The 13,930-nt window shown below is 46.9% G+C and overlaps 1 protein-coding gene across 3 annotated transcripts in view; it reads right to left on the reverse strand.

Moving 5' to 3' along the window:
* Nucleotides 1-4,919: 4,919 nt before the first annotated feature.
* Nucleotides 4,920-13,930, reverse strand: part of chid1 (chitinase domain containing 1) — a 132,639-nt gene continuing 123,628 nt past the window's right edge. For 2 of the 3 annotated variants that reach the window (XM_059651935.1, XM_059651933.1), the window contains 3 exons: nt 7,408-7,488; nt 7,018-7,060; nt 4,920-5,227 (listed from right to left, as the gene is read on the reverse strand). In XM_059651935.1, coding sequence (XP_059507918.1) covers nt 5,129-5,227; nt 7,018-7,060; nt 7,408-7,488 — 223 coding nt within the window. In that variant the 3' untranslated portion in view covers nt 4,920-5,128. The remainder of the gene's footprint in view (nt 5,228-7,017; nt 7,061-7,407; nt 7,489-13,930) is intronic. The other variant, XM_059651934.1, reaches the window with a different exon arrangement.

Here is a 13,930-nt window from a genome sequence, read left to right on the forward strand (position 1 = left end):
TCTAAACCATCCCTAGCTGAGGGTGGAAACAGGACGTTTGGCTCAACAAGTCCACACCGACATACAGAACACCCACCCAGGCCCATCCCCCTGTAACCCACTTAATGTACACATCCTTGAATACTACAGATAATTTAGCATGGTTGTTCCATCTAGCCTGCACATCTTTGGACTGTGGAAGGAAACCCACGCAGACACAGGAAGAATGTGCAAACTCCACAGGGTGGAATTAACCTGGATCCCTGGCGTTGTGAGGCAGCAAGTGCTAACCACTGAGCTATGCCTAACAGGAAAACAAGGCAAGGGAAGACACAGAATGGTCGGATCCCAGAGAGTGCTGAAGTTCAGAGAGAGCTTGGTGTGGATGTCCAGATCCCCAAAGATAGCAAGGCCAATTAATAAGGTGGTTATGAAGACAGGGGACACATGCCTTTATTAGCTGAGACATAGAAGGCAGAACTCTGTAAAACACTGGTTACAATGGAGCACTGATGACCATAGTGTAGGAACAATTGTACATGAGGTGTAGAGCACATTTACTCATAAGCCCCCTGAGCTGGACAGTCTGAACTATGCGAGAAAAATTGGATAGCCTTCCTTGAAACAGCAAGGATTAGGAAGGGATTTGATAGAAGTGTATAAGGACATGAATGGTGAAAGTAGGGTGGATAGGGAGGGCACTTTTCTCTATTAGTGGGGAAGCCAGTAACCAGGGGACATAGCCTTCTGCCTCTGACCTTAAACCTAAGAGAGCTGAGCAGAATTTATTTTACTCAAAAGGATGGCAGAGGCTGGGGCTCACTGTTTCAAAGGGTGGTCGAGTCAAAAACTCTGGTAACATTTAAGCAGCATTTTGATGTTCATTTGTGATGCCAGGAGCTGGAAAGTGGGATAAACAAATGGGGTTGGCACTATCAGCTCTTTGTTAAACAGCACGGTCACAATGGGACAGACGGCCTCCATCCGTGCTGTAAGGGTTCAGGCAAGATTTACAAGGATGCTTCCAGGGTTAAGAGATAACAAGGTGTAGAGCTGGATGAACACAGCAGGCCAAGCAGCATCAGAGGAGCAGGAAGGCTGACGTTCCGGGCCTAAACCCTTGTTCATAAAAGGGTTGGAGGGTTTGTGCAATAGGGAGAGGTTGAATAGGCCAGGGCTATTTTCCCTGGAATATCAGAGGCTGAGGGGTGACCTTATAGAGGTTTATAAAATCATGAGGGGTATAGATAGGGTGAATAGCCAAAGTCTTTCTCCTAGGGTAGGGGTGTCCAAAACTACGGGACATAGGTTTAAGGTGAGAGGGGAAAGATTTAGAAGTGACCTAAGGGGCAACTTCTTCACATAGAGGGTGGTGTGTGTATGGAACGAGCTGCCAGAAGTGATGGAAGCTGGTGCAATTACAACATTTAGAAGGCATCTGGATGGGTATTCGAACAGGAACAGTTTCGATGGATAAGGGCCAAATGCTGGCAAATGGGACCAGATTAGTTTAGGACATCTGTTTGGCATGAACAAGTTGGACCACAGGGTCTGTTTCCATGCTGTACAGCTCTGTGACTCTCTATGCGATAACAGAGGTGGTTAGCTGGCGAAGAGAGTGCGATCTTTAGACAAGCCAGCCCAAGTTAATAGCACAGCAGAAAACCTACAAAAACTAATAGAGGTGGTGAAAGCTCATGGAATGAAAAATTAATTGATGAGGAAGTAAGTTATGAAGATAAGATGAAATAATGATAGTAAAGGAGACATCAGATCAATGGTCAGGAGCTGGAACAGGCTGCACCATCCAATTAACTGGAAAATATTTTTCCAGCAGGCACACAGAGTGGAGTGCCCAGGCAGTGTGCGTGCGCGCACAGAGTGGAGTGACTGGGTTGTGTGCACACTTGGAGAGACCTGTGTGAGAGGAAGCTCACACCAGGGGAGCAACTAAGTGGATAGTTTTAAAGTGTAAGAACAAAGAAAATTACAGCACAGGAACAGGCCCTCTAAGACTGCGCCGATCCAGATCCTCTATCTAAACTTGTTGTCTATTTTCCAAGGATCTGTATCCCTCTGCTCCGTACCCATTCATGTATCTGTCTAGATACATCTTAAATGACTCTATCATGCCTGCCCCTACCACCTCCACTGGCAACGCGTTCCAGGCACCCACCACCCTCTGCGTAAAGAACTTTCCACCCAGATCTCCCTTAAACTTTGCCCCTCTCACCTTGAAATCATGACCCCTAGTAATTGAGTCCCCCACTCCGGGAAAAAGCTTCTTGCTATCCACCCTGTGTCTACCTCTCATGACTTTGTAGACCTCAGTCAGGTCCCCCCCTCAACCTCTGTCTTTCCTATGTAAATAATCCTAATCTGCTCAACCTCTCTTCATAGACCAAAGGCATTTCTTACTCGTACAAGACTATATTTGAGGCACCATGAGGGTCTGATAACTGAACAGACCATTTGCCTTCAGCAGAATGACCTCAAACAGTGATCTTCCCTCATGTGCCTTGGCACTTTAGTGCATTCCTCAGCAGAGAGTCTTGGACTTTGGAATGTGCCAGTCTGCAACATGCAGTTGGGGGAGGGTCAACTCCTTGCTCCGGAGGATTGGGCAAACCAAACAGCATCTTTCACCGAATTGATGATCCTCGAGGCGTAGTCGATATTTAGTATCGCTGTGCGCGTCCTGGGGAACAGACCAGGTAAGGACAGCAGTTTCCTTCCCTAAAGGACATTACTGAACCAGATGGGTTTTTCCAACGATGGATTCACAGTCATTATTAGACTCAATTTCATGTTTTTTTTAAAACAATTCAAATTCCATCACCTGCCTTTTCAGGATTCCAACCCGGAACCCCAGATCGTTAGTTGGATCTCTGGATTAATATTCTCTCCTGTCTTCATGACAAACTTGTCCAGGTGGACAGATCATCTTTCAGATCCAGCAAGATCTGTTTGCCTCGTCCTTGGGCCTGATTCCTTGTGGAATTTCAAACACTGAAGCACTCTATTTGAAAGATCTGTGATCTCCGTCTGAAGGAGTGCAATTGGTTTCAGTTTGTTAAAGGTTAAACTTCTGGTCCGAAATTGCCTTTCAGAGAAAACAAATAGGACTGAGCTGAGCACCGGAGAACCAGGCAAAGGAGAGCAACACACAAAGGTAAGACTGGGATCGCAGGGGGTGATAGGCAGCAAGTAGGGGAAAACACATCACCAGAACTTTTCAACAATCACCAAAACATTGTTTGGCTGATGGTGGAAGGGAACCACCTGTGAGATCCTTTATGTACACTGAAGTAGCTGCAGGGCAGGGGATGAGACTATCACACATCTGCTTCTGGATGCTTGGAGGAAGTAGTTTTTGTCAAGGGTTCATCCCATGACACAGAACTCTGTTCCCAGGACACAGAGATAAATATTGACTACCCCTGGTTTACATGTGACTCCAGACCCCCAGCAATATGGTTGACCGCTAACTGCCCTCTGGGTAATAAAAGCTGGCCTAAGATGGGCATAATTTGCTTTATGCTGTTTTGAGGCAGAGTCAAGAAGAAACACTTTAACAAAGAATGGAGGTTTTACTGGGTCCGAGAAACTTTACGGAGTATATCCAGTGAGCTGGAATGTGGAAGTGTACTAGGTGTCTCAATGTCCAAAAACAGCCTCACCGTTTGCTGTAATGTTTTAAAATTCTAGAACCCACTGACAACATGGTACTCACTAAACACAGCATTAACCAACTATCATGGAACAACATTAGCACAAGATCTGATGATGGGTCTTGGATGCAAGCTGTTAACAAAGGAAGTGAAACTGTTGTGGGCATGTTGGAGATTCTGTTGCTGTCTTTTTTTTTTACAGCATCAACACATTGTACATGCAAATATCATACCTGTATCACCAAAGCAAGCTCTAGGACTGTGCTCTGTTCTCAGAAGCTGTCACTGCCTAGAAATCAGTGTTCTTTAGCTAGTCAGCATCACGTTCAGGTCTATCACCAGAGCGCCAGGGTCTGCTGAAATACAAGGTGGGATTTCAGGATGTGTCAGGTCAGCACCAGGACTGTACCTAATTGGGAGAGTCACACTCAGCGCAGCCTTGTAAGCCCTGGGGTCAGCACATTAGTCAGAGAATCATACAGCACAGAAACAACTCGCCCATGTTGACCAAGTTTCCTAAACTGAACTAGGTCTTTTTGCCTGCATTTGGCCCATATCCCTCCGAATATTTCCTACCTATGTACCCCTCCAGATGTCTTTTAAGTGTTATAACCATAGTAGCCTCCACCACTTCCTCTGGCAGCTTGTTGCATACAGACAACACCTCTGCATGAAACAGTTGCCCTTCAGGTCACTTTTAAGTCTTTCCCCTCTCACCTTAAACCTATGCCCTCGAGTTTAGGACTCCCTACCCTGGGGAAATGACGTTGGCCACTCACCTTATCCATGCCCCTCAATTTTATAAACCTCTATAACATCACTCTCCAATGCTCCAGAGAAAATAGCCCCAGTCTATTCAGGAATAAAAACAGAAGTTGCTGGAAAAGCTCAGCAGGTCTGGCAGCATGTGAAGAAATAAAAAAAATCAGAGCTAACATTTCTGAGGAAGCGTCACCTGATCTGAAATATTACCTCTAATATTTTCTTCACAGATGCTGCCAGACCAGCTGAGCTTTTCCAGCAACTTGTTTTTGTTCCTGAATTACAGCATCCACAGTTCTTTGTTTTTACCCAGACTATTCAGCCTCTCCCTACAGCTCAAACCCTCCAGCCTTGGCAACATCCTTGTAAATCTTTTCTGTGCCCTTTCAAGTTTAGCAACATCGTTCCTATAGCAGGGAGACCTGAACTGAACACAGTATTCCAGAAGTGGCCTAACCAATGCCCTGTACAGTGGCAACATGACCAGGAAAAAAAAATACAGAGACATACTCAGAAAAACTTTTATTTAAAAACTGGCTTCAGGAAGTTCAAGTTAATTGTTCTATTGTTGTTTCAAACCTTAAATTCTTCCCCAAACACAGGTGTAGAAACCATTGCCTTCACAGAAACACCATTATTGGTTGAGATCATCCTTTCAGGCCTTCAGAAACAAAGCTGCCAATGGCGTGTCCTCATGATGGAGCTCAGTGACCTATTTATAGCAGGTCGTAGAAATAGTCCAGGCCCTGGCCTAGTTCCCAGATAGAGATCCCAGTGCCCAACTCTTTCGCCAGCTCCAACCTCGCCTGGATAGACTGGAAAAGAAGTGTACAAGGAATGAGTGTCTACACAGAATCCCCATCTGAAGGGCATCCCATCCAAACCCACCACCCTACCTTATCCCTGTAACCCTGCATTTCCCATGGCTAACCCACCCAGTCTGCCCACCCCTGGACACTATACATAATTTAGCATGGCCAATCCACCTAGCCTGCACATCTTTGGACTGTGGGAGGAAACTGGAGCCACTGAACAAAACCCACGCAGACACAAGGAGAATGTGCAAATTCCACACAGACAGTCACCCGAGGATGGAAATGATCCCGGGTCCCTGGCATTGTGAGGCAGCAGTGCGACTACTGAGCCATTGTGGTGGGGTAGGGAGATGGATAGAGGGTGGAGAGGGGGAGACGGGTGGGTGGAGAGAGGAGTTGGAGAGAGAGGGGGGGGCTGGGAAGTGTAGAGAGGGACAAGGTGAGAGGGGTGGAAATGGGGGAGGAGAGGGGGTGGGGGAGAAAAGTTGTGGAAGAGAGGGTGTAGAGGGTGAATAGGAGGGGGAGAGGGCGGGTAAGAGAGATGGTGGTGGTTGATGGGGGGGGTGGGGAGGGAGGAGAAAAAGAGAGAGAGAGAGAGAACATTGCAGGAGGATTGAGGTTTATTTTGAGTACACTTGTAACTAAAATCATGACATATTTGAATTGTTTGTGTGAACATTGAATATCCATTTGCACAAATCACTGTCCCCTCCACCACTGCCATGTGGAGAACGGCTGAACACACCAGGTAGACCCAGATATAAATCCTGCCACGTGAATGAATACCAAACCACATTGAGCCAAGACGCTGGGACTAAAGGGACACTGGCAGTATCGATATAAAATTGCTTCATTCCGAGGGCAATTATGAGCATGGGGCACTCAATCTGAGGGCAGTTATGTTTGTCAACATAAGCCTGCAACATCCACATTCCAAAGAGTGAAGAAATAAATAAATTGATACCATTAACTCTGTTTCTCCCTCCACGATGCTGCCAGACCCACTGAGTTTCTCCAGCATTCTTGGTTTTTATTTCGGATTCCCAGCATCTGCAGCGTATTGCTTTTAAATGCTTATTGAAGCCTGGTTAGGCCTCAGCTGGAGGACTGTCACCAATTTTAGGGCTCAGGCTTGATGGAGGTTATCAAGGTGCGAAAGGTAGTGCAGATGAAAGTCGCGAGAATGGTACCAGAGATGACGCAGTTTGGTCAACTTGGGAACCTGAACATGTTGGATTGCTGCCCTTAGGCGTAGGGCAGCATGAGAGGTTTCATTGTGCTGCTCCAAATGAGGAATGATGCAGAGAGTGTACAGGGAGAGAAAGTATGCTCAATGTCGCAAAGTTCATATCCTCAGGCCTGTGACTCAGCGCAGTCTGTGAGGGAATTGTTACCTGTTGGTTTAACAACCTACTATCATTTGTATGTGCACTGTTCCGAAGGATTGCTGGAAGCAGACCCAATGGAAAGGATCAGAAGCAAACTGGCAAATACATCGGGGCAAAAAATATTAAAGCTGCAGGGAAGCAACAGGGTGCAACAGCTGGGGAGAGATTGGACTGAATGGCCTCCTGTGCTGTGTCATTTGAGAAAGTGCAGTGTCCATTGAGGGGGGCCAGGGCAGGGAGCAGCAGTAAGGGGCAGGGACAGGGAGGGGATCGGAACAGGGCACAGACCAGGGCAAGGCCTGGGGGTGGGGGACGGGGTAGAGGAATCACAGATTTTCATCCCAAGCAGCAATATTATGTGTTAGTAAGTAGTAAATTAGTAAGATCCATGAAATGTCTCACCTTTAATGTTGGGTAAAACACAATATGTTTCCCACCCTGGTGCCTGGAAGAAAGACATTCCCTGGTCAGAGTGAGGGATTCACAATCAATTATTCTCAATTACATTAACCCTGCCACAGACTCCAGCCTGACCCCTGATCCTTAACCATACCTCCACGCCCCAACCCACCCTCCTCACCTACTCCGTCCTCCCTCCAACCCGTACTCAGCCCCTCCATTCCCCACTCCCAGGGGTGTAGTCACTCAGTAGTGTGCGATTTGTTACATTGCCACTGTGTTATGTTGCAGATCGACTGGGTGGGGTCCTGCTGAGCGAGGAGATCAGGCAGGAGGTCCAGGGGACAAGATGCCGTCATGGATCCCGAGTGACCTTTCTAGAAAGAAACTCACCTCTTATAATCAAAGAAATGCTCAGCAATTTGCTCGTCCCATTGCAGCTTTGCCTTGTAATCTTTCAAGATCTCGATGTATCTGGAAAAGTGAAACTTGTGTCCATGATCAGCTGATTAGGAGCTCGGAGTTTAAAACTTGTGGTTATCATCGTTCTCAGTCTTAACCCAGTCCCCAAGACACAAGCTCCACTCTGTGTTTAATGCACCAAACTAAACTTGTTACTGCTCAGAAACTGTAAGGACATGCTTAAGGCTTCAAAACAAAAAAACTGAAAGAACTGTTGACATTGCAAATCAGAAACAAAAACAGAAATTGCTGCAAGAGCGCAGCAGGTCTAGCAACATCTGCGAAGAGAAATCAGAGTTAACGTTTCGGGTCCTGTGACGCTTCCTCAGTACTGGCATCAACAGAACTCAGCAGTTCTGATGAAGGGTCACTGGACTCGAAACATAACCGTGATTTCTCTCCACAGATACTGCCAGAGCTTCTGAGCTTTACCAGCAACTTCTGTTTTTGTTTCTGTTCTTGATTAAAGCTTCAATTCTATTTAAGATTTTACATTACAGAAGCCTGAATGGTCGTGTGCTTCATTCGACTAAAGGCCAGTTGTCTTTTCAGATGGAACTGCAAGGGTTCCCAATGCAGAGGTCCGTTGTTACTTTGGGCACTAACACCGACAAATTAATCACACCATGTCCTGCAGCCTTGTATTTTGTCAGCAAATAGAATCATCCAAATAAGGTCTACAAACTGCCAACAGGTGAACATAGAAAGGACTCCACCAGCCCCAGGTTGCATAGGTCCATGATCCTAGCAGGTCCAGTCTACTCAACTGTAATGAATGCTACTCCCCGACTGAAACATCGCATTTGGCTCACATGAAGACAGCACCGAGAGGGGTGGTTAGAAACACTGTGTGGGTCAATCTTCTGACAAGCCCACTTGTACTCAGGCTGCTCAGCACTGGGAAACCACATCAAATCTGCAAACATGCTGAAGACAGCTTTCACAGGGCTCTCAGCAATTCTGATACTGTAGGCCATCAAATCACAGTAAACTTCATAGGGATCACAGTTCCTCATTTCTGTCACTCAGATGGACTGTCAGTGACTCTTTCTGTTAGAGTCAGAGAGCTGTACAGCACGGAAACAGACCCTTTCGTCCAACCCATCCGTGCCAACCAGATATCCGAAATTAATCTAGTCCCATTTGCCAGCATTTGGCTCATTTCCCTCTAAGCCCTTCTTCGTCACATACCCATCCAAATGCCTTTTAAATGTTGTAATTGTACCTACCTCCACCACATCCTCTGGCAGCTCATTCCAAACATGCACCACCCTCTGCATGAAAAAGTTACCCCTTAGGTCTCTTAAATCTTTTCCCCTCTCACCTTAAGCCTACGCCCTCTGATTTTGGACACTAACCTGGGGGAAAAATACCTTGTCTGTTCACCATATCCACACCCCTATGATTTTATAAACCCCTCAGTCTCTGATGCTTCAGAGTAAATAGTCCCAGCCTATTCAGCTTCTCTCAGTAGCTCAAACCTTTCAACCCTGGCAACATCCTTGTAAATCTTGCCTGAACCCTTTCAAGTTTACTGCAACCAGGAGACTAGAATTGAACACGGTACTCCAAAAAGTGGATTAATTGCTATCCTGAAAAGCTGCAACGTGACCTCCAAATTCCTATACTCAATGCACTAGTTGATTGATTTTGATTGCTTAATTTTCATATGAACCAAAGTATAGTGAAAAGCATTGTTTACCAGCAGCAAAGGCTAATGACAGGAAGCAAAGGGTGTATAGATCAAAAAGATTTAGAGGCTTACACGTTACAGTTCAGGTTGACATTGCTTGAGGCTGGAGATTTTTTGTCTATTCATTGTGGAATGTAGGCATTGCTGGCTGGCCAGGATTTACTGCCCGTCCCTAGTTGCCCCTTGAGAAGGTGGTGGTGAATTGCCTTCTTGAACTGCTGCAGTCCACCTGTGGGTTGACCCACAATGCTATTCGGGAGGGAATTCCAGGATTTTGACCTAGCGACAGTGAACAAACGGCAATATATTTCCACGTCAGGGTGGTGAGTGATTTGGAGGGGGACTTAGAAGTGGTGGTGTTCCCATATATCTGCTGCCCATGCCCTTTCTCAATGGAAGAGGTCGTGGGTTTGGAAGGTGTTGTCTGAGGATCTTTGGTGAATTTCTGCAGTGCATTTTGTGGATAGTACACATTGCTGCTACTGAGTGTAGGCGGTGGAGGGCGTGGATGCTTATGGATATAGTGCCAATCAAGTGGGCGGCTTTGTCCTGGATGGTGCAAAGCTACTCGTGTTGTTGGAGCTGCAGTCAACCAGGCAAGTGGGGAGTATTCCATCACAGTCCTGACTTGTGCCTTGTCAATGGTGGTCAGGTTTTGGGGAATCAGGGGATTAGTTACACGCCGCAGTATTCCCAGCTTCTGGCCTGCTCTTGTAGCCACTCTGTTAATGTGGTGAGTCCAGTTGAGTTTCCGGTTGATGGTAACCCCCAGGATGTTGATAGTGGGGGATTCAATAACGGTAACACCATTGAATGTCAAGGGATGGTGGTTAAATTGTCTCTTACTGGTGATGGTCATAGCCCGGCATTTGTGCGGCATGAATGTCTCTTGCCACTTGTCATCCCAACCTGGGATATTATCCAGATCTTGTTGCATGTGAACATGGGCTGCTTCAGTATCCGAGTCGTCATGAATGGTGCTGAACATTTGCGCAATCGGTGAACATCCACACTTCTGACGTTATGATGGAGGGAAGGTCATTGATGAAGCAGCTGAAGATGATTGGGCCTAGGACACTACCCTGAGGAACTCCTGCAGAGATGTCCTGGAGCTGAGATGATTGACCTCCCACAACCACAACCATCTTCTTGTGTGTCAGGTATGACTCAACCACCTGAGTGTTTGTCCCCTGATACCCGATGCTTCCAGTTTTGCCAGAGCTCCTTGATGCTACACTCAGTTGAATGCAGCCTTGATATCATGGGCTGTCACCCTCACCTCACCTCGAATTCAACTGTTTTGTCCATGTTTGAACCAAGGCTGTAATAAGATCAGGAGCGGAGTGGCCCTGACGGAACCCAAACTGGGTGTCGCTGAGCAGGTTATTTCTGAGCAGGTGCTGCTTGATAACACTTTCCATCACTTTACTGATGACCGAGAGTAGACTGATGGGGCAGTAATTGGAGTCCAAACAGTCTGATAATGGCTAGAAAGAAGCTGCTCCTGCACTTGCTTGTGCATGCGTACAGGATTCCATACCTTCGGTCTGATGGAAGAGGTTGTAAGAGGTCTTTGATGATGTTGGTCACCTTTCTGCGGCAGCGAACCATGTAAATGGAATCCATGGATGGCAGGTTGGCTTCCATGATGGTCTGGGCTGTGCACACCACCTTCTGTAGTTTCTTATGGTCCTGGGCAGAGCAGTTGTCCTACCAGGCCATTATGCACCCAGACAGTATGCTTTCAGTGGTGTGTCTGAGAAGTTGATGAAGGACCTTATGGACATGTCACATTTCCTGAGCTGCCTGAAGAGGAGGAGGAGGTGTTATTGTATCTTCTTGGCAGTGGGAAATCCGGACAGATCATCGGTTATTGTCACTCCAAGGAACTTGATGCTCTTCACCCTCTCAAGCTCAGTTCCATTGATGTACATGGGGGTGTGTTCTCTTCCTTTTTTTCTGAAGTTGATGATCAGTTCTTTAGTTTTGCTGATGTTGACAGGTAGATGTTTTTCATTGTACGACATCACCAAGCCCTCTATCTCCTTTCTGTATTTTGCCTAGTCGTTGTTAGATATCTGTCCCAGTACAGTGGTGTTGTTAGCAAACGTGTAGATGGCATTCATTCGGAATTTGGCAATACAGCTGTAGGTGTACAAGGAGTATAGTAAAGGGTTGAGGACGCATCTTTGACGGGCTCCAGTATTGAGCATTTCTGTGGAGGAGGTGCAGTTACATATCCTCACTGATTGCGGCCTGTGGGTCAGGAAGCTGAGGATCCAGTTGTAGAGGCTGGAGCTGAGAATAAGATCAGAGAGTTTTGAGATCAGTCAGGAGGGAATAATGGTGTTGAAGGTGGAGCTGTGGTCAATGAGCAGGAGTCTGTTGTAGGTGTCTTTGTTGTCCAGATGTTCCAGGAATGAGTGCATGGGCTACGGATATAGTATCCTCTGTGGGCCTGTTATGTCTGTTGCAAACAGTAGGGAATTGAGGCAGGGAAGCTGGAGATGACATGGGCTATGACCGGCCTCTCAAAGCACTTCATGATTATTGAGGTCAGCGCCCTGGGCAGTAGAAATTAAGGCACACTGTTTTCGTGGGTACTGGGATGGTGGTGGTCTTCTTGAAGCTGGTGGGAACTTCAGCTTGTAAGAGGGAGAGGCTGAAGATGGCAGTGAATACCTCCACTAGTTGGTCCACTGACCAATAAAGGTAAATGTACCAAATGCCTTCTTCACTATCCTGTCTACCCATGACTCCACTTTCAAGCAAATCTGAACCTGCACTCCAAGGTCTCTTTGTTCTGGTAAATCATCTTTCTGTTCTAGCTCTATACTCCCTGCACACCCCAAACTGCAGTCTGTTCTCAAGGCACGACTCCAGCTTTTCACTAACAGTTAACTTCAAGTTAGAACTGCCCCTGGCTTCTCCCTCCCGTTAATCTGCTCAATTGCATCATGCAAATACCTTCTTGTGGGTTTTTCTATTCTATTTTACTGATCTGTTAGTGGTACTCGGGGGTTTCTAGTGAGCTCCCATAACTGCACCCCCCCACTCCCCGAGTCCTAACTCCACCGTTTAGCTGCTTGCTCACTCCTTGAACATATGAGTAGCACAGAATTATCCATCCGATCTTGTCTTCACATTGAGATCCCCACACAAACTGTGTAGATGAACTGCCTTTCCAGCACTAATGCAATAGGAAGCACCATCACACCTAGAATCCACTTTTCTTTCCCTCTGTCACAGTCACTAACTTCCCCTGCTGCCTGTAACTTTTGAGTTTTCTTCAGTTACCTACTAAAACCCTTCCAACTACCTCTACCCTATTTCTAGGCAGGTTTCAGGTCACTTTTGTTTGCTTTCATAGAATCCCTAAGTGTGGAAGCAGGCCATTTGGCCCATTGAGTCAACACACCAACCCTCCAAAAAGAGTATCTCACCCAGACCCAGACCCATCCCCCTGTACTATCCCTGTAATTCTGCATTACTCATAGCTAACTCACCGGACCTACAAGAACGACCCTGAACATTACAGCCAATTTAGCATGGCCAATCCACCTAACCTACACATTTCTGGACTGTGGGAGGAAACCCACACAGTCACAGGGGAGAATGTGCAAACTCCACACGGATAGTCCCCCAAGGCTGGAACTGAACCAGGTCCTTGGCACTGTGACACACACACATACAGACATGGTGCCTCATGCCACACGGGCTAATTGCTGAATATAATTTGAGAATGCTCTTAACCTGGCATCTGCTGTGAATTCATTTGAACATGAGGCAGTACTCTCATTATGGAAACTCCCAGCAGAGCTCTGTTAATCACCACCACTTTGGGTGACAACACCAGCCCCGGTTAGAAAAGCTTACTTCTTTGAAGCTAGTCACCAGTAGCTGCCTGAAGATGACAGGGCGTGGGCAAGAGGCTCACTTCAGGTTTAAAGTCGCCCACAAGCAGTGCATGGGATACAGAGACAGAAGGCTCTCTCACAGACAATTACCTGCCTCACTGGAGTAGAGCTGTCATGTTTGGCAGTCGGACTGAAAGGGAATTCATTCAGAAAATGAGAATCGAGCCTCAGGATGATTTAAGGTTCATGGAGTCTGGAATACATTATTTTAAAAAGAGATGAACGGAGATTGGGAGCATTTGTTCATTAAGCTTCACAGAGAGAGGGGCCAACACCATTATAGGCCAAAAACTAAACTGATTGTCTCTCACCTGGTAGCGGTATCACAGCTCTGCAATCTCAACGAGCTGGACGGCTAGTCGGTGACCACATTTTACACATCAGCAGAGACTGTTCAGCACGGCCTACCTCTCTAATTGCCTGGTAGATGCTATACGGCACCTAGGAGTGACTGGCTTTCAGTCAGGAATGGGAGCCAGAGGTATAGATCAGATTTCACAGCAAAATGCAGTGACTGTCCTTCTCAGCTCACTGCTGTCATGTCAGTATGGGCTTACTGTATGGAGTGGCATCGTGGCTCAGCAGTTAGCACTGTTGCCTCACAGCACCAGGGATGCGGTTCGAGTCCACCCTTGGTTGACTGTGTGTGGAGTTTGCACATTCTCCCAGTGTCTGTGTGGGTTTCCTCCAGGTGCTCCGGTTTCCTCCCGCAGTCGAAAGCTGTGTGGGTTAGGTGGATTGGCCAGGCTAAATTGGCCATGGTGTTCAGGGATATGCAGGCTGGGTGGATTAGCCATGGGAAATGCAGGGTTAGGGGGACAGGATAGTAGGCTGGGTGTGGGTG

The sequence above is a fragment of the Stegostoma tigrinum genome, chromosome 17, assembly GCF_030684315.1.
Source record: "Stegostoma tigrinum isolate sSteTig4 chromosome 17, sSteTig4.hap1, whole genome shotgun sequence".
NCBI classification, from domain to species: domain Eukaryota; kingdom Metazoa; phylum Chordata; class Chondrichthyes; order Orectolobiformes; family Stegostomatidae; genus Stegostoma; species Stegostoma tigrinum.